Source organism: Octopus bimaculoides, chromosome 6 (genome assembly GCF_001194135.2).
Source record: "Octopus bimaculoides isolate UCB-OBI-ISO-001 chromosome 6, ASM119413v2, whole genome shotgun sequence".
Lineage (NCBI taxonomy): Eukaryota > Metazoa > Mollusca > Cephalopoda > Octopoda > Octopodidae > Octopus > Octopus bimaculoides.
Genome location: NC_068986.1, coordinates 61,873,603 through 61,895,836, shown reverse-complemented (window position 1 = coordinate 61,895,836; position 22,234 = coordinate 61,873,603). Strand labels below are relative to the sequence as shown.

The 22,234-nt window shown below is 37.4% G+C and overlaps 1 protein-coding gene across 2 annotated transcripts in view; it reads left to right on the top strand.

Moving 5' to 3' along the window:
- Positions 1–22,234, top strand: part of LOC106867373 (uncharacterized) — a 48,895-nt gene that overhangs the window by 6,866 nt on the left and 19,795 nt on the right. Inside the window, exons 1-2 of one of the 2 annotated variants that reach the window (XM_052968769.1) lie at positions 10,244–10,336; positions 11,256–12,693. In XM_052968769.1, coding sequence (XP_052824729.1) covers positions 11,342–12,693 — 1,352 coding nt within the window. In that variant the 5' untranslated portion in view covers positions 10,244–10,336; positions 11,256–11,341. Of the gene's footprint in view, positions 1–10,243; positions 10,337–11,255; positions 12,694–22,234 lie in introns of those variants that run through there. The other variant, XM_052968767.1, reaches the window with a different exon arrangement.

Below are 22,234 nucleotides of genomic sequence, written 5' to 3'. Positions count from 1 at the left end.
GAAAGAAATTAAACTAGTATGCTTCTCTGGATGTGCTATGTTAGTGTGCATGTATGACAGAGTGTAAGCATCTTGAGAGAAAGGTTGGGCATAAGAGGCATCAGATGTGGGTGCAAGAGAGACGATTGTGCTGGTATGGTCATGTGATGCGTATGGACGAAGACAGCTGTGTGAAGAAGTGCTGATCTCTAATGGTGAAGGGAATCTGTGGAAGAGGTAGACCCAGGAAGACATGGGATGAGGTAGTGAAGCATGATTTTCGAACTTTGGGCCTCACAGAAGCAATAACAAATGAGGCCTTAGATGATATGCTGTGCTTGAGAAGACCCGTCAAGGCAAGTGAAATCATAGTTGTGGCTGGAGGCAGTGACAAGTGACCAAGAACTTTGGCAGTATACCGTGTTTGAGAATACCTGTCAAGCTAAGTGAAATCGTAGTCGTGGCTGATGCCTGTGTTTTATAACTGGCATGTCAAAAGCACCCACTACATTTTTGGAGTGGTTGGCATTAAAAAGGGCATCCAACTGTAGAAACTATGCCAAATCAGATCGGAACCTGGTGCAGCTCCCCAGCTTACAAGTTTTCAGTCAAGCTATCCAAGCCATGGCTGTGTGGTTAAAAAGTTTGCGTCCCACACACATAATTTGGGGTTCAGTCAAGTCTTATTGCATAGCACCTTGAACTAGTGCCCAAAGCCTGATGAGTGAATTTGGTAAACAGAAATTGAAAGAAGCACACTGTACATGTCTCAACAGCATGTGATAGTGTCATTATCATATGAGCAGTGTCATTCGTTTCCATGTCATATTACCTTAGCTTGGAAACAGTTGAGATTTGGCAACAGGAAGGGCATCCAGATTTAGAAAATCTGCCTCAAACTCTCCCTGGCCCTTGCAAACCTGGCAAAGTGATTGTTGAAATAATGTGATTTTTTTTTTTTAATTCTATAGGCACAGGTATGGCTGTGTGATAGTTTGCTTCCCAACCACATAGTTTTGGATTGAGTCCCACTGCATGACACCTTGGGCAATTGTCATCTACTAGAGCCTTTGACTGAGTAAAGCTTTGTGAGTGAATTTGGTTGGCCCATTGTGTGTGTATTTACATATGTACACACTGAACCGCAAAAGAAACAATTTTTTCAAGTGTCAATTTTATATGGTAAATTCTGAAAATTTATTTTGTGGATGTAAGGGTAAATACTCCAAGACATGCTGGTTTATGGCTGAGACCAAAATTGCAGGTAACCTTTCAACTTACCCTGAAACAAGACGCCAAAATGCAGCTGTGTTGAATGCTGTGGGTGGCAGTCACAAACAATTGTCATGAAAACTGAAATGCACATGCATCTCGTGGAGGTTATGAGTATAAAAATTAACTTGAATTGCATTCCTGGCATTCGTAATTTGGACACATCATGTATGACCCGATTGTCAGCAGCGCAGAGAGAACAAGCTATTGGCTGATTGCAAGCAGAGCCGCGTGCCCTGGTTGTTGCAAAAGCTAACAATGTCCATGTCAGCACCATCTATCGCCTGGAACAGCGCTGCAGAGAGCGGCCCCAGGTGACCACGCCCAGACAGGACCACTTCATTCACCTGCAATACCTCCATGATCGCTTCAGACCAGCCAGCGTGACAGCAACAACATCGACTGGCCGCCACCTGCATTGTTATCGTCCTGCTTGAGGGCGTCCTCACTGCCCGCCACCATCAGGCATGACTACAGTGGGCTACACAGCGCCAACATTGGCAGCATCAACAATGGCGGTAGATTGTCTTTTCTGACGAGAGCTGGTACTGCATTTCCACTTTGTGTGACATAGGAGGGGTGAACGCTGCAGAGACATGTGTCAAGGAGATAGATGCATGGGGTGACCAAAGTATTATGGTTTGGGCTGCTATAGGCCTGAATCAGAGAATTGGGCCCATGTGTTACAAAATGTTGTAGGCAGAGGGAATGGCATCACAGCACAGTGCTACATTGACCAGATCCTAAGACCTCACATTTTGCCCTTCTTCACACATCACGTGTTCCAGCAGGACAATGCTCCCTCCCACACAGCCAAGGTCACCATGGACTTCCTGCATCAGTACAACATCAGAACCATGCCATGGCCGGCTCTCAGCCCAGATTTGAACCCAATTGAACACCTGTGGGATGAAATCCAGAGACTGCTGAACCAGGTGGTCCCAAGGCCAACAACTCATGTGGAACTGGAGGTAGCTTCCCTCAGGGTGTGAGCACAGGTGTCTGTGGCTTTTGTGAACTGTCTCATGCACTCCATTTACCAATGGTTTATTGCCATTTTGAATACCCAGGGAGGGCATACATAGTCTTGAACATGTCATGCCCTACAATCTCGATATGCCGGATCCACCCACTACCAGAATACATGACAGCAACCCATAAGACTGTGGTCAAAGTGCATCCAAGAAATTGACTTTATCAGATTTATCAAAATTTATCTCTGACATAATGAAATTAAAACATATTTTACCGTCACACACTTCTCGCATTTCTTTTGCAGTTCATGTATGTTTGTGTGTATAACTATGCATGTCTTTGTGTTTATTTGTCCCCACCACTGCTTGACAGACAGTGTTGGTGTGTTTATGTCGCTGTAACTTAATGGTTCGGTGAAAAGAGGCTGATAGCACAAGTACTGGGGTCAATTCATTTAATTGAAACAAATAAAAAGATAAAATACTTCGGCATTACTGAAGGTTTAGTTTTCATCTAATGATTCAGGAGATATACTGTATAGCAATAAAGATACTCTGCAGTAATTTTGCCATTCTTGTCATATATTTTTATACACAACTTAGTGTGAGAGTTAAGTTTTTTGATTTTTGAAATAAAGTGCAATATTGATGATGTGCTGCAACTGTGTCAGGTGCAGTTTTAGGTAATAATTTAATAGAAAAGAGTAAAATAAAGAAAAGCTCTTGCTCATTTTAATTCAAGTTATACATTTTGAGAAAGACTTAGATGTTAAATGTCCTGTTCTTTCTCCAATATATCTGTGATATATTGGAGAAAGAACAGGACTTACATAAGAAATCAATATTCCTGTTTCGGTTGAGTTAAAATTAAAAATAGTAAATTTTTCAAATAGGAACAAAAAGTTTTATAAGCAGGTGAAAAGAATTACATGTAATATAAACTTTATCCAACTGATTTCTTACAAATGTGAACAACTTGATAGTGCCTCCCCTCCTGAAGAACAAGCTCCTTTCATTATTTTGCTGAATGATAGTATTGACATAGATTATACCTCTTTCCCTCACCTTTATGTAATAACCATTTTTTTTTTTTTTATTGCAACAAAAAAACAAAAGATTGTAGAGTGTGACATGTTCAATATCATGGGAGTGCATGAGGCGGTTTACAAAAGCCATTGGCACCTGTGCCCACACCCTGAGGGAAGCTGCCTCTAGTTCCATATGTCAACCTAGACAAAATATATTTTAAATGTTTGTGAAGAAATTGAAATGTTGTTCATGTTCTTTTGAGGAACTTTAGTAATGTAATTACAACTTGTGAAACCCATGGAAATTCTACAGGTTTCACTTGTGAAAACTGAAAATTGCAGTTGTCAGTTGCTGCATTGGTGGAGATGGTGGTAAATTGCAGTTGAGGGACAGAAGGATGAGGAAATTGTGAGAAGTGTTAATATGGAGAAAAGAAATTCTGATGAATTGATACAAATGTAATACCATACTCCAATATATGCATGCCCACATACACACACACAAAGCTGGAACAGTTTGTTGTGGTGGTGTTGGTAGAGTATTCATTAATGGAGATGGTGGTGGTGGTGGTTGTAAGTAGTAAGGAGTTGATGGCAAACAAATAATTTTTGTGGGCTAAAATTTCTGATGAATTGATACAAATGTAATACCATACTCCAATATATGCATGCTCACATCTTAGTATAGGTAATTGTTATTTTCTCTTTCTTTTTTTTTCTGGCTTTTTTTAGTTCTCTTTTTCCTCTTATGATTTCTAGCTGTATCTCTCGTGTGTGTGTGTGAGAGAGAGAGAGAGAGAGAGAGTGGAGAGGAATTTAGTAAGTTGGGTGATGTAAAGTTTCATAGCCCAGTTTAAACTTTTACAATCATTTATAAGGTGTGGTCCAGTGTTATGGAGAAGAATTTATCCTTTTTGATTGACCATTTCCAGACACAACAGTTTGCTGATCTTGTTGGTACAGTTTTCTGCTGTTGTGTGGGTGCACTAAGGATTTAATAAGTGGTAGTAGATGATTCTACTTGCTGGCCACCAAACACTAGCCATAGCCTTCTTTTTGATATAACTTTGGTTTGGGAACATGTTTTGGTACTTCATTTCAGTCCTGTCTAGCAGAATGCTGCCAAGTTTCATATAGAATCCATCTCTCTTCATATCATACTGTTGATCAAAAAGCAGATTGTTTTAATGGTGTAAAATATGCTTTGTAACATTTTTACACCAATCCAATAAACTATTTGCTGCTGAAACTTTTAAATCAAGACCCTATTTAAAATTAAACCAGTCGTAAATTTATTTCATCTTAATCTTTCATATTCCTTTGCTTTGATAAAATAACATTTCTCCTTTTGCTGATCTTTTTATACTTAATAGTAATGTGTGTATATGTGGTTGTGCTTACACACACACACACACACACACACACACACACACACACACACACACACACACTGATGTATTTGTAGAATATTGATTTCTTATTTAGGCCATAAGCTTATATAGGGAGAAGAGAATTAGCTACAAGTGATATATACAGGGTGGCAGCGATATGTATAAATACAAACTTGTTACCAGCTGAAATATGTTTGAACCCATAAGAAAGCCATTCACTGTATTTTGTCATGGAGAAAATTTTTCACTGTAGACAAATAGGTGTTAATACACTGAGTCAACTCACAGCATCCCCTAACCAGACTGTAGGATGCATGCATTTCAGAATGGTTATCTCCTCTTCATTAACAGAGCCTGGAAAGGCAAACAGTGCAAACACACACAAGAAATAGGTCTCTCTTATGATATGCCCATCATTGTTCAATGACTGGTTGTGTTATTCAGCAGAACAAAAAAATATCTTTTAAAAATTAACCTTTCTCACCAGGCATTCAAATTAAACCTTAGACAACATTGAGGGTGGGGGCTTTAAAAAAAAATATCTCTTGTACACTTGACCTGTATTAGTTTGGGAGCTTCTGCAATACTTTTGTGTGTGTGTGTGTATTTTTTTGCCAAAAATACTAGTACAATAGTTAAAGATTTTCTTAAAAGTTATTAACCATTTAAAAAGGAGTTGGTTGGAAAACAGAACAATACAAACCTTTCCAAACGGTTTGTGTCTTCGTTGTCATCAGCATTTAATGCCTGTTCTTCATGCTGACATGGATCAGACAGTTTGATAGAAGCTGGATGCTTTTCCCAATGCCAACCACTTCACTGAGTGTGCTGAGTACTTTTTACATGACACCAGCACTGGCAAGGCCATGAAGTAGCTTGCAAAACAAAGACACACCCCATACCCCCAGCTGAGAGGGTGAGTAGTATTGATGGTGGTGGATTTGTTGTACCTATTCATGAAAGGTTAAACTATATTTGAGGGACAGGATCAGGTAGCTATGTATTTCCTCTACAGCAAAACACCTAAGTTGGAGAGAGGGAGAGACAAACAGAGGCAGAGAGAAGATGGTGGTGAAAATGTGCCAAGATGTACCTTGAAAATACAAGGTGGGTGGAGTGGTAGAGGATTGGATAGAGTGAATAAGCAGGGTGTTCACAAGAGTGCAAAAGGAGTTTTGGGAAGAGGAATGATGCAGAGGAATGAACACAGGCACATAGGAGAGTGGCAGTATAGCAGTGATACAGTTGGCTGAGTGAGGACAGGATAGAGATGACAAAGCAACAATAAGTGAGTGGGGGTGAAACATAGTACATGATGAGATGTAGATTGGTTCATTGGAGTGAATTAATGTAATGCATGAGTGGAAAGTGCATGATATACAACACTTCCAGAACTCAGTTTTACTTAGGTGGGTAGCTTCTTCCCAAGAACCTCATACCACCAGTCATCTCAGTCTGTCTGTTCTGTTTTTCAAAACAAAAAATTTTTAAATAGTTAATAACTTTTAAGAAAATCTTTCATTGTATACATACATATGTGTGTGTGTGTATATATATATTTTGTTTGTTACAATGTATTTGATTTTATTCCATCGTTAAGCTTGTTTAAAAGTATAACACTTGAAAACATAACTGAAGTCTTTAACAGAATGAAACAAGTGTGTGTGTTAATTTTCCAACTATTCAGCAGAATCAGAGACATACTCAAAATAAGCTAATTCATCAATTTAACCCTTTAGTGTTTAAACCGGCTGTATCCGGCCCAAATATTCTATACATTTTATGCTCAAATTGGCCAGAACCAACATCTCACACCTACCCTGCAATGTCATTCTAAAAATAAGCAATTACATCTTTCCTATCTTGAAGCTACAAAATAATATCAGATAAAATTTTTTTAAATGTGAATAAATGATTACTTTTGACAAATTAATCTGAACACTAAAGGGTTAAGAAGCAAATATTAGTACAGTGATACCTTGCAGTACAAGTCTAATTTGTTTCATGATCAAGCTTGTTTCACAATTTACTCATTTTACAAATCAATTTTCCTCATTGAAATTAATTAAAATATCTGTTCCAGTCCCCCTACACCACCACCACCCAAAAATAATTTTTTCTGGCATTTTCTCTCTCACTTCACTTAATTTAGGTTTTTTGGACACACTTTCTTCAGTTTTCACACTTGCAAGTCGTTTCATTAGAAACATTAAGAGAAATCTGCTTTTTCTTGCCTTTTAAAATGTTATGAAAATGTGCCAGAGCAGTGTTATTAAATAAAGTAGCTGCATGACCTACAAATTCAGTAACATACTACCACTTTGCCAACATTGCCTTTATCACTCGTAGAGATAGCCTTCTCTGGGGAACTTCTCTTCCACTGCATCCAAATGCTGCTCCTCCTGAAGCTGCAGGAGTTCATCTGTTGTCAGCTTCCCTGAGTGTTCCTCAACAAGATCGTTAATGCCCCCATCATCAACCTCGAGGCCCATGAACTTGCCCACAGACACTATCTCCTTGACTACAGGTGTCTCAGACTCAAACCTCTTGAAGTATCTTTCAGATACGCAGTCAGGCCACAGTTTCCTCCATACAGAATTCAGTGTTCTGCTTGTTACACCCTGCCAGGCCATATTGATGATTTTCAGGCAGTTAACAATGTTGTAGTGCTCCTTGAAAAACTCATGAAGTATTAGATTTGTATTTTCAATGACTTCAAAGCAGCAATGAAACAGATGTTTGGTATACAGTTTCTTAAAATTAGAAATCACCTGTTGGTCCATGGGCTGCAAGATAGGAGTGGTGTTGCGTGAAAGGAACAGAACTTTTATGAATTTAAATTCATCCAGGATATCATCTTGAAGGTTAGGTGGGTGAGTAGGAGCATTGTAGAGGATGAGGAGGACCTTGAGAGGAAGATGGTTCTCTAGAAGGTACTTTTCACTTCTGGTCCAAAGACAAGGTCAACTTGGTGAAAAGAATTGCCTGGTGACCCAGGCTTTAACCCTTTAGTGTTCAGATTAATTTGTCAAATGTAATGCTTATCTGTTCACATTAATCTTGATTTATTCAGGTTCAAGTGGGGTGTCCACAATATTTGCTTGTAACTTTGTTAATTTTCTACATACAGATTTGAAATTTTGTAAATGGGTGCTTATATGCCAGTGGTTTATAGTTACATAGTTTTAGTTGATCTTTCTGATTAAATTTTACTTTTATGGGCAGGTAAATTTAATTAACAGGTGTAAAAACACTAAAATTCATATTCTTAATACATCTTACCTGTTTGATTTGTTACTAAAATTATCCCAGATGTTAACCAACAATTTTACATTTTTCAAGATGAGGTACATTAATTTGAATTGATTAAAATACAGGTATAATCGGTACAAGATTTTATTTTTCTATATTTCATTCAAACGTTTTCATTGAAAATAAAATACAAAACTCTTTTACTAGTCAATATACCATTAGCTATGTACTCTTATACAATTTAACGAATTCATTTACGTAACAGAATGCATCTAATAAAAAAAATCTCATTAACAGGTGAGACAAAGGTGAATACAAGTGTGTAACATGCTGAAAATTAATATGTATTTCTCAGTTTCACATATATAATAAAATGAAAAGGAATATACAAAATAATATAGTTATGACATATTTCTGTCATGAAACTGCCCAAAGCACCCTTTACACAAAGATACTTTGCAAAAGGAACACATATATGAAGTTTCAATCTGATACCCCTTTGCGGTTTTTCTTTTTTGCAGTGAACACAGTCTGCAAACTTTTTTCCTTCCATTTATCTTTTCGACTTTATGAAAGTCAGTATTTTCTCTGTTGACATCCACCTCAGTTAATTTTGCTTTTCTCCCAGTTCTGTGCTTTCTGGAAGAAAGACGCTCATGTAACTGAGATGCAATGTCAACCTGAAATTTCAAAAATGGTAGTAGTCTTTTGGTGGCAGAGGTACCTTGTGGCTTTTTACATATAAACTACATCGTAGTTTGAGTCGTTTTTGTTGGGGGATTTAACAGAATCAGTTAAATGTAAATACTGAGATATTTTCGAATACCTTGTCTTCGACATTATTCTTGAGATATATAGATCACCATACCTTATATCAGGACTCCAGTAGTTCCACAGTCGAGGAAGCTATTTAACACCAAACATATTAATTGTGGAAAATGCTCTCATTGCAGTATAAGTTGGTTGCCATAGTGGATCGTTTCTTCCGCGAATAGAAGTTAAACATTGCGCATATTTGTTTGTTTCCTCCACAACATTTTCAAAAACACTTTCTGGTAAAAATAAAAATAGATAGTCCAATAGTTGAGCATCAGGAGGTAAATTGTGTTGTGGACCAGTGTTTTCTGTGAAATCAGGAATAGTGATTGGTGTTGTAATCTTTGACCATGCTGCCATGTTCACAATATCATTTTCATCACTTTTGTTCTCAAAATCTTCCTCATCTGACGAATAATCACTAATGTCGATATCAGATTTATCCAAAGACAAAATACTCTAGTTTTCATTTATATTTTCTATATCATCAAGAGTAAAACCTTCAAAGTCAGAATCACTACTTGCTGACGCCATTTCTTTAAAAACTAAGGTACAGACTTCTCTTCAAACATTGAAAAAAACCATGTGGTCTAAACAATTTCACAGTATTTATACTTGAATAAAGGCAGGAAAGGCTTCATCTCGCATTATCTCAAAGCTACGAGAATTTAGTAAGGTGATTTTTTTTTTTTTTAATTTTTTTTAGCGATTTCATAGAGCAGTTGGATACAGGCAGCTTGAACAAATAAAGGGAAATTAATTTTGGCCGGATACAGCCGGTTTGAACACTAAAGGGTTAATATTTGTTCTCCACATGATCTGCAGCTTCTCCTTCAGGATTTTGTGCTACTTGAATGCTTGTGGGTTTTCGGACTGGTAGACAAGGAGTGGCTTAATCTCAAGTCTCTGCTCACATTGACAGAAAGGGCAAGTGTTAGCCTATCTTTCATAGGTTTGTAGCCTGACATTTTCTTCTCTGCAGTTATGGAGGTTTTTCTGGGCCTTTTTTTTTTCCCAGAAAAAGCCAGTTTCATCACAGCTGAATACCTGTTGTACAATGTACCCCTTGGTTGCGATGAGCTAATGGAATTCACACATGAAATCCTCACCTGCCTTCGTGTCAGAACTCGCTGCTTCTCCATACCTGATGACACTGAACACCAGTCCTCTTCTTGAAATTATCAAACCAGCCATGACTTGCCTTAAATGCATCTACTAATGTCTCTTCTGTCGATGTTCCAGGGTTCTGCTTCAGGAAATACTGATAGAGTACTCCTGCTTTCTTGCAGATGATTGTCTCTGTAATCATATCCCCTGCAAGTTGCTTCTTGTTGATTCACAGGAGAAGCAATTTTTCCATCTCTTTATGGACAGATGTTCATTGCTTAGAGAGCCTGGAGACAACTTTTGCTATTGTAACAGCCTTGCTCTCATCCTTTTTCTTCAGCATGGTACAGATCTTTCTTGTGTTTATCAATGATTTCTTTCTTCAATTATATTATCAAGCGTTTTCCACAATTAATATTATGGTTGGTGTTAAACAGCCTCCTCGACTATGGAACTACTGGAGTCCTGATATGAGGTATGGTGATCCATATATCTCAAGAATAATGTTGAAGACGAGGTATTTGAAAATATCTCACTATTTACATTTAACTGATATCGTAATCCGTTTTTTCTTCTCAACACTGTCCTTTGCACTAATCTTCTTAGGATCCATGGCTAACACAACTGATTATTATAAAATAATGGTAAAAAATGCACAAAACTAAAAAAAAAAAAACACTGGGTAAAACACAATAGGGATGCTGCTACAAGATAAACACATGAACTGAGCGAGCAGAGACTGCACTTGTTGGGAGAGTGTGTGCAAGCTCAGCGCTGACTAGTGGTCGCTTGTATGAAACTCACTTGCACTGCAGATTTCTGCTCATACTTCAAGACAAAAATTCACACAAGCCTTGCTTGTGCAGCAAATTACTCAACAATGGTGCACTCATACTTCAAGATTCTACTGTATATTAAAAAAAAAAATACCAACATAATATTTCTTTACAATGAATAGCATTTAGTTTATTTTAACTGTTTTAAATATTTGTTACTATTTATATATTTTGAAAGTACTTTTTTTTAAAGATATTTTTGATTCAACTTTTCTACATTTAATATTTTATGTGAATATATAATCCATTTTGTGATAATTTTATAACATAGAATATAATTTCATTCTATTTGTTTTTTTTTCTTTTTTTTTGTTGTGTGTGTGTGTGTATATATAAAGAAAATAGAAGATAGATGAACTAACAAAGGAACCTTTATGCAGTCATTCAACCTGCAAGAAATAGCAGCTACATTTTTTCCTTAAATTACACAATTACACTGGATCATAGGGTTGTTCATTTAGGGCTGACCTAGAACTAAACAACAATTTTTTTTTTTAAATAAAGTTTGGAGTAAAAGTAAGTGTGCAGTTAATTTGTTAAGTATTAGATAATTCTTTTCAATGTATTTTTGTTGACATTTTTTTAAAAATCTCTTTACAGATCTTCATGAATCACCAATCCAAGATGCTAAATCATGTTCACAGACACCTATAGTAAATCTCAAAAAGAAAGAAAAAGCTAAAACGATGAAGTCCGAGTCTTGTAGTAGCAGTAGTGGTGGTTCTCAAAAAGCACATGGTATGTGTATGAAGAAATCAAAGGCTGGTCATAGTGAAAGTAGTGTCTCTGGAAGTCAGGAAATACCATCTTTTATATCTGGAGACAAAGATAAACGAAAACATCATCATCATCATTCTCATCATCATTCTCAACATCACCATCATCATCATAACATACATCCTCATCACCACCACCATAAGTGTGAGTCTCAGTTTGAGAAATCCACCAACTTCAAGCAACATATTCATACCTCTGAAAAAGAAAACATCAAAAAGAAAGACACAACTGATGAAGCTGCTTCAAAGCGAGTTAACGGAAATTCTTCATGTGTGGCTCATGCGAAGCCGCCTCCAAAGAAAAGGATTGTTAGTAACTGTGGTGTACAAGTAAATCTTCGGCGGCGAACAGAGAACAAATCTGTTCAAGTTTCCTTAAAACTTTCTAGTAACCACCATGATAAAGACTCATTGCGGAGAGAACATTCTTCTTTACATGCTGACCGAAAAGCTGAAGTTGCCCAGAAACTAGAGTGTCACAGTCGACGTTCTATGTCTAGTAAAGGGATACAGACAAATAAAGAAACTAGACCTAAATCTACTATGCACAGCTTGAATGACCTAAAGATCTCTCTTTCTACTGATTTTGATCACACTATTAAATCTCTAAAAACGGAGCCTCCTCCAGTTACTGTAGAAAATAGTGATGAGCCTACTGAAGTCTTGAAATACCGTGATTACATGCATTTTGAATATTACACTAATGGTGGAGCCATGGTATTGCATTCCTACCAAGAAGAGCTCGATAAGCTGTCTTCAGAACAAATGCTTGAATTCACAAAAGAATTTTTTCATGTTGTCTTTGATGAAGAGTCAGAGGGGGTTTCTAACTGTGTCATGGGCATTGTCCATAATGCAGCTGCATATATGCCTGATTTTTTAGAGTATTTTGCATCTGATTATTCAAATCTAACTGTGAAAACAGGTGTGCTGGGAAAATCTGATATTGAAACCAAATCCATGGCAGCTTATTGCGATATGGTATATAAAACATATGAAAATGGAACTGTGCGGACAGGACCACTCCTTCAGCTCAGCCTTGTTGGCACTGTGCATGAAGAAGTTGGAGATTATTTCCCTGAATTTTTAGACATGCTGGAAGAAAACCCATTTCTCCGAGTTACAATGCCATGGGGAGAATTAGCTTCAGTAAAGATGAAAGACAGGCGAGAAAGTAATGACGGCCCAATTTTGTGGTCACGTCCTGGAGAACAGTTAATTCCTACAGCTGATATGCCTAAATCTCCATACAAGCGTAAAAGGTAAGTTAACTTTAGCTTAAATGACTTTTGTTTCAGCAATAAATATTATAAATTGACAGTGTCAATTTTTATATTTGAGTTTGTAAATTTGTAAACTAGTTTTATGTTTCTCTCCATCATTTTCTACAGTCACCTCATCCTGCCCACTCACCCAGCCCAAGCCCCTATATCATTACACCTCAAGGGCATATTCTGACACATCTTTGCCATCATCTCTTTCAGTATCACTTTCTTTGTCTCACTCTCTAACTTACTTCCCTTTGTTTTCCAACTGAGGTGTCCATGTATCTATGATACAGCAAGACACCTTATCTACCCCTGCTATACTTTAGATCTCTCAACTGGCACAAAGCTGCACCCCTTCAATACTTGGTGACCTTATCAGTTCTGGTGTCATATTAAAAGCACTGGTGATGGTCCCACATAAAAAGCACCCAATACATTGTGTAAAGTGGTTAGCATTAGAAAGGGCATCAAACTGTACAGCTCTTGGTGCAGCTCCCAGCGTTGCCAGCTCCTGTCAAACCATCCAACCCATACCAGCATGGAAAACAGACATTAAATGATGATGATTATATTTTAAGCACCTATATTGTTTAAATTCTTAATGTTCTATTTTCTTAAAATCTTTTTAATTTCCTTTATTAAGATACGTTTTATGAAACAAACTTTCCACTTAATCTTCAGATATACTTTTAAATGTAGATTCTGCTTTGCACATTATATTTTGGACTACAAGATTACGGAAACTTGCAAGATATTGATGAAAAAGAAACTGAACTGTAACAAAATATTTGCGTCAAGTTTTATTTTATTCTTCAAATTTATTTACCCCTAATTACTTTTGTTTGTGTAAAGTAGGATCAATGCTTTTGGTTTTTCTTTATCCTAGTTGTCTTGAGACTATAGTGATATGTATTCTAGTTGTTATGATCTTTTAGAAGCTGGGGAATATCCTTGTCCCTCTTTCCTTTCCATAGGACATTAATTCTGTGTTATGCAGCATTTATCAGTAACTATTATTAATTGATGAATGAATCTCCCCCTCAGTTAAACATATGCACATGGATACTTTTACAGCACATTATCATAGCTTAATATTATTTCCTTTCAAGACCTCAAGAGAAAGATTTTGCATGGATGACAACTCGGAATTTCTATGAATTAACCTGCTTAGGGTACAGATCAGACATGGATGGGATAAAGTCCCACCCAAATAAAGATAATGTTGTGGTGGAATGACACAGTTGTTAGGGCCATAAAGGGTAAGAGATAGTCTTGGAAAACCTGGAAGAAAGGTGGTAGTAGTAGTAGTAGTAGTAGTAGTAGTAGTAAGCATTATCAAATGGATAAAAGAGGAACAAGGTGGTGGGTGTACTTAGCTAAGAGTGAAACAGAAAGGAAGAAATTTGCATGTGTCTTGCAATGTGACAATCAGAGGTGTGTGAAAGGAAACCAATATGTCATTGGTGAGAAGTGTATTTGGAATGATGTAAACATTCTCACCATTGATATGGAAGACAAGAAAGTGGCATAGAAGTGCTATTATGAGAGGCTGTTGAACATAGAGAACTCATGAGATATGGAAGAGCCACCTTGTGCTGACCTTATAGAGGTATCAGCAACTGAAGTTGACAGCAGTCTGATAGATAAAGCAATTAAGAACAGGGAGAACATCAAGGGTCCATCAGGGATAGTTGCAGAGACACTCAGAATAACTCAGAGAGTTAAGGCATATAGAATTGTGTCAAACCCAATGACTGGTATTGTAGTGTATGTCATGGGTTTGAATATCTCATCGCCATTATTGTTATAACGACGTTGGGGTGTGCACAAGGGTGTAGGAATAGTATTACCTAAATAAATATTTGGATATGGTTATCAAGAATAACCTTTCACAGAGTTAATATGTTCACGCAGAATGTACCCCATACTACACCAAATGTAGGTATGATATTAAACTAACACAGTAATCCAATATGAACGATCAATGCTGTCAACTGCCAAATATCAACTCGACAGTTCTTTATTTATTGAAATACATTAGTCCACTTTTGGTGGAGATGGTCAGGATCCTTTCACATCTTCCCTTTTTTGAGAATGAGCCTTCTATAACTTCTTTCCGTTTTGAAAATCAAACTCTGTCCAGAGTTTTAATATCTCTTATGCTTACGATTTAATTCCAGTATTTTCATTCTTTTCCTTTTTCTGTTACTTGAACCTGTAGTTTCAATTTGTTTGGGTGTTGGTACCTCAAACATAAACATATCATACAATACTTCCATGGTGATTTCATCTTTTGTGACTGTTTCTTCCATACATCTTTTTTTAAGTTGGTTTATGTCTTTTATGTTTTTTTTCTTCTGTAGTTTCAGCTCACAGCTGTGGCCATGTTTATGCACCGCCGTTCAGAATGTTCAAAATTTTTTCCTTTTACCAGGAATAACATTTTTTCCAATTTGTTTAATAATTACAATGTCCCCCCCCCCCAGCTTTCTTTATCATATCTGTACAATTTAAAAATACCTTTGTCACACTACTTGAACTATTTTGACGTATATTTGTTGTTCACCATTTTTCTGTTTTTACTCAGTATCAACTTGTCAAAGACAGATCTAATCTTTCTGGCAAACATTAATTCCACAGGTGACATTTCAGATGGAGTATTCAGATTAGGTGTTACTCGGTACACTCATAGAAATTGCTGAAATGTTCGCTTTTTTTAAAGCCCTCTTTAAAATATCAACAAAATGCTCTGCTTGTCCATTTGACCTAGCGTGATATGTGACGGCATAATGAACATTTTACAAAATTTTTTGAACTCATTTGAAGTAAACTGAGTTCCATTATCAGGCACAATGGTATCAGGAATACCATATCTGGTGAACAATTTGTGTAAAAAACTTACTGTAACTGCAGATGTCAGCTTTTTACACTTACACACTTCTGGCCACTTAGAAAAACTATCTACCACAAGGTAATAAGAATCGTTAAGTGGACCTGCATAACCAACATGCAGTCTGGACCATGGAATATCTGTTTTTGGTCATGGTTGCCATTTAGTGGTAGGTTCTTTTGCAGCTAGGGCACAACCTCTGCATGCTTTCGTTAGTTCTTCAATGTTACAGTCCATTCTTGGCTAATACACATAACTTCTCATTAAAGATTTAATTCTCGAAATCCCTGGGTAACCAATGTGAAATGGTATAAACTCCATCTTAAAGTCATAGTTTAGTAATATAGTACCCCAGTGTTGCAACCTAGTAGCAGTGTAGGGTAGGCATTCCTTTCTTCGACCCATATATTGATAATAATGGACAATGATCTGTCTGTAGTCAAAAATTTCTACCATGTATAAATCTATGAAATTTTTTTATAGCAAAAATAATTGCTAGAGCCTCTTTTTTAATGTGGATGTAATATTTTTCTGCAGGTAGTAGCGAATGTGAGGCATAAACCACAGCCTTCGTGTTACCATCTTTATATTTAAGTAGCATTACAGCTCCGGTACCGTATTCAGAGGCATCTAAAGCTACTACAATCTCTGCTGCAAGATCAAAATGTATTAAAGATAAATCAGATGTTAATACCTTTTTAATTTTGTTGAATGACTTCTGACCATTTTCAGACCAATTCCACTTTACATCTTTTTTAGTAGATTATTTAGTGGAGCTCTTACTTTATGCATATTTGATATATAAATAATAGTTTACAAGTCCCAGAAAAGCTTGCAAGGTAGATATATTTGTTGGAGGGGGCATTTTTTTAATTGCATCTGCCCTAAACAGATCTGGTCAACAACAACCATTGCTATCAATAATTTATCCTAAATGTTTAATTTGAGGTAAGAAAAAATCGCACTTCTCCAAAGTGAAGCCATAATCCCTTATTTTTTCAAACACATTTTACGTGTTTGACATGCTGATCTCAGGATTCATTTTTAATTAATATATCATCTAGGTAGGCTATTACAAAGTCAGACTCTGCAAGCATCGTATCCATCACTTGTTGAAATCTAGCCAGAACAACTTCTATGCCAAATAGAAGTCAGTTAAACTTGTGCAAACCTTTATGTGTATTGATTGTTAGTAGCTTAGAACATTTGTCTTCCACTTGTATCTGTAAGTAGACATCAGACAGATTTAATTTTGAGAACAATTTACCCCCAATTAGTTTCAAGAAGATTTCCTCTGGACTAAGTAATGGGTAGTTATACTGTTTTAAACAGTTGCTTAGCCCCATTGAGAAATCTGCACAAACATGTATTTTACTGTTCTTTTTTTTTTTAATGTACACGGTTGGACTTGCCCATTCTGAGTAATCAGTCTTTTCAATCACTCCCATTTTTTTCCAGTCTGTCTAATTCCTTATTTACCTGTTCCAGTGCTGCAAATGGTACGTTACCTTTGCATTTGAAAACTGGTAATGCATTTTCTTTCACCTGAAATTTCGCTTTGAATTTATTGCACTGACCCAACTCGTCCTAGAAAACATCAGGGAACAATGTTTTCACATATTTTATTAAATTTTCTCACTCTGTATTTAAACTGGTGCACAACCCCATTATATTTTTACAAAAATTACCTATGGGTAAATCCCATAAGTCAAACAGTTCTATCCAGTCAGTTCCAAAAAAGGTTACATACTGTGAAATATAACGTTACAAAAAATTTCACCTTTAAAAATGAATATAATCCATGAGCAATTTTTAATGTTTTCTGCAGTGTAGGTTTCCCGATTTTTTTCCATGTGTTTTCATTAATTTAAGTAATGTCATTACTTGTATCTACCTGTAATTTTACATTTGTATTATTAATTTTTACATACACAAATTTCCTTTGAGGCTCATTTGTATTTCTAGTCACCGATAAACTGTATACATGATTTTTTTTTTTTTTTTTTCTGTTGAACCATTTTCTAGGTTTTGTTTTACAGTGTGATCTTTTATGACCTATCTTACTACACTTGAAGCATTTTCGATTTTTATAAGGACAGTTGAATTTGTACTGTAGTTCTCCACATCCAAAACATGGGTTAATTTTCTGTTTTTCATTACTTACTTAGATTCGTCTTGATTGTATATGAGAGCTAATTTTCTGCTTTCCATTTCTTGCTTTCAGTCATCCTGATTGTATATGAAAGCTGTTTCTCACTTTGATTTGTTTCACATCATGCCTTCAGTTTATTATTCTCTGGCATTCCACAGATATTTCTTGTAGTGTTAGCTTCTAATTCTGTTCTAATTTAGTCGGAATTTGGTCACAAATTTTTACATCTTTCTTTACCATTAAACGTTTCATGAAAATTAAGCATTTAAACATATCTGGTGGTAGTTAATTAACTTCAAATTTTTCACATTGTCTATTAACAATTCCAGCATATGTAATAAAATCTTCATCCTCTTTTTTTTTGTAATATTCATGCATTGCCAGCGCATATTAAATAAAGAGCTTTTCTCAGTAGTTTCTTTAAAACAGACTTCTCCCCAGTCTCTTCGGTAATATATAGTTGCAGTATTTTTCATACTTGGCTGGAGCCAACTTTTTCTGGACATGTGGCGAGAATGGATGAGGATAGCTGTGTGAAAAAGTGCCACACCCTAGCAGTTGAAGGAACCCGTGGAAGAGGCAGGCCTAGGAAGACCTGGGATGAGGTGGTGAAACACGACCTCCGAACATTAGGCCTCACCGAGGCTATAACTAGTGACCGAGACTTTTGGAAATATGCTGTGCTTGAGAAGACCTGGCAAGCCAAGTGAGACTATAACCCGTGGCCTATGCCAGTGGCGTACCTTTCTTTTATTGGACACTAAACTCTGCTTACTAAGACCTGTTGAGGCAAGTGAAATTGAAATCAAATTCGATGACAGCACCGCATGACTGGCATCTGTGCTAGTGGAGCGCTAAGAGCACCATCCAAGTGTGATTGTAGCCAGGGCCACTGTGTGGCCTCCGTGCCGGTGGCACATAAAAAGCACCATTTCAGTGTGATTGTTATCAGTGTCCCCTTACTGGCACTTGTGCCGGTGGTATGTGAAAAACAACATTTGAGCGAGGGCGTTGCCAGTATCGTTGGACTGGCTCCTGTGCAGGTGACACGTAAAAACACCATTTGAGCATGGCCGTTGCCAGAACCGCCTGACTGGCCCTCGTGCTAGTGGCACGTAAAAGCACCAACTACACTTTCAAAGTGGTTGGCGTTAGGAAGGGCATCCAGCTGTAGAAACTCTGCCAGATCAGATTGGGGCCTGGTGCAGTCATCTGGCTCACCAGTCCCCAGTCAAACCATCCAACCCATGCTAGCATGGAAAGCGGACGTTAAACAATGATGATGATGATGTGTTAGTCCACTTTTTGTCGTGTGGGAGTAGTCAGGATCCTTCCGCAACATGCAGTATTGTTATAAACTGCTACAAAGGTAAAGGAGATACCCTAGAGAGAAGCAACTATGGAAGAGTCAAACTACTAGATTAGATTATGAAGGTCATGAAGAGAGTATTCTCACTATTAATCCATAACAGAGGCGACTTAAATGAAATGCAGTTTGGCTTTGTATCCAGAAGCAACTGCAGGAGAAATACTTGGCTAAGAATAACTGCTATTTATTGCTTTTGTTGATTTCAAGATGCTTGACAGGTAGTGGTCTCTGGTCTCTGAGGAAAGGTGTAAATGAATGTCTTGTGAGGGCTGTACAATCTTTGTTCAAAGATGCAGTATGTAAAGTGAGAGTTGAAGACAATTTCAGTGATTAATTTGGTGTTAAAGGAAGAGCTTATCAAAAGTTCAATCCTTGGCCCTCTCCTATTCATCATAATCCTACAGGCCATCACTGAAGCATTTAAGAGGGATGTCCATGAGAGTTCATATACTGATGATCTAGTTCTCTTAGTTAAATCTGTAGAAAAATCTAAGAGAAAATACCAGGTTTAGAAGTTAAACCTAGAATTAAGAGATTTTAAAATAAACCTAGCAAGTACAAAGGTTTTCCTAAATAGGAAAGAAACCTGGTATCTTCAGGGAAATTGCCATCACTCACTATGCAGAAAAGCAGTAGGTATAAACTCTACATGATGTATCTATTTAACCTAAGATACACAAGATGTAGTGGAGTCACATAAATGAGAATGTAAGCTTCATATACAACAGATGCACTGTACATACTTCTCTTAAATGTTGGGATGGCTCACTAGCAGTAACTGATAGCTTTTGTTATTTAGGAGATACAATTAATGGTTGCTACAGTAAGAATATGTTGGGAAAAGTTCAGAGAACTACTACCACCTGCTGACAACAAAGGTCTTTTCTTCCAGAGTAAAGGGTAGATTGCGTGATGCTTTTTAGAACTGCAATGCTGTAAGGTAGTGATGCAAAATCCTTGAGGAAAACTTTTAAAAAAAGCAAGTATGCTCCATTGGATGTACAATGTGTGGGCATAAGAGGAATTATATAAGTGTACAAGAGAAGAAACTGTGCTGGTGTGGACCGTGATGCATGTAGATGAGGACAGCTTGATCACTTAATGTAGATGGAACTTGTAGAAGAGGGAGATCCAGGAAGATATGGGAGGAAGTGGTGAAGACTAATCTCAAACCTAGAACCTCCTGGAGGAGTTGACAAAGAACTGGGCTGACTGGCAATATGTGATTTTGAGAACATTGCCCATCTTGGCAAAAACTGAGGTTCTGGAAGAACTGTGTGTGTGTGTGTGTGTGTGTGCAATTAGTCCCCCTTCCAATATTTTCATTAAGCACCTATCTAACTGCAGTATCCGCTGCTGTGATTAAATGTGAGCAGAACAGCATAACTCACCATTTTTTTCCTGGTACCACTAATCCTTCTTGCTACCCAGAACCATTTTGCTTGATACCCATTCTTCATTCTTAATGCTGCCCTTTCCATACACTTTTTACGTTGACCACTATCAGCCCCATTCTGTCTTTCTCTCCTCCTTCCCTTCTCTACTGCACCATTTATACTATTGTGCTACTCTTCACCCATCTCCAGCCATAGAAACCTTGCCAAAACAGACATTGGAACCCATCAGATCCTGTCAAACTCTGCAACCCATGATGATTTGTAACCCATTTGGTCAGAGATCTTTATTTCTCATACCAATTTATTGTAGGTAACTTTTACTGGGAATAGTATTGAATTTATATCAAATGTATATTATAGGCACAGGTATGGTTGTGTGCTAAGAAGTTTGCTTCTTAACCACATGATTTCTAGGTTTGATCCCATTGCATGGCACCTTGGGCACATGTCTTCTGCTATAGGCCTGAGCCGACCAAAGCCTTGTGTGTCAAAGAAGCCCATATTATATAATTGTGTATGTGTTCCTGTCTCCTTGCTAGTTGGAAACAAATGTCTCCATTATGCAAGTGGTGTCTTTTGTTCTCAGTCTTCTGTAAAAATGTGCCTGGTCAAGAAAAATATTATCTTACTTAGAAATAGGTGAAGGTTGGTGACAGGAAGAGCACCTCTACCTCAACAAAATTCATCTAACCCATTGCAAGCATGGGAAAGTGGACATTAAAAATAACGGTAATAAATTACATTACTCATCACTGCCTGTTTATAGATAGGTGGACATGATATTGAAAGTATTTTGATTATTGGTTTCACAGTTGGTTGACTTTAAAATGTGAAGTTATTGCATTAGAAAAATATTTAGCCAAATATTAAACTCCTTAGAATTATTTGATTAATTCTAACTTGGTAAAACTGATATGCATCAGCAGTCTTCTCTCCTTCATACTATGGCTGATATCTTTAGTGCCCAGTTCTTCTCAACAATGCTCCATTACCCATGCACATAAATCAAGCACATCCACCTTTCAAATATCCTTCACATTCAGCACCCATATCTAACTAAGCATACTGCATTGCACTTCATGCATAAGCATTATGCAGTCCATGTTTCATTCATAGAGAAAAGCCCTTTGTTGCCAGTAGAGGTAAATATAGTTCCCTGAGCTGTTTCTAACTCCATTCTTACTCTGTCTTTCACAAAACCACCTTCACTGCTGCTTAGATGCCATCTAGTGTAATTTGAAGTTCTATTTCTTATATATCATCATCATCGTCGTTTAACGTCCGCTTTCCATGCTAGCATGAGTTGGGCGATTTGACTGAGGACTGGTGAACCAGATGGCTATACCAGGCTCCAATCTAATTTGGCAGAGTTTCTACAGCTGGGTGCTTTTACGTGCCACTGGCACGAAGGCCAGTGAGGAGGTACTGGCAATGGCCACGCTCGAAATGGTGTATTTTACGTGCCACCTGCACAGGAGCCAGTCCATCGGTACTGGCAACGAACTGACTCAATGTTGGTAACGATCACGCTCAAATGGTGCTATTTACGTGCCCCCGGCATGGAATCCAGACAGCTGGTGCTTTGACAACGATCACACTTGGACGGTGCTCTTAGTGATCTACTGGTACAGGTGCCAACACGATTTCGCTTTTGCTTGCCCCAACAGGTCTTCTCAAGCCGAGTTTAGTGTTGAATGAAAAGACGTTGGCATGGCTGCCAGTCTACA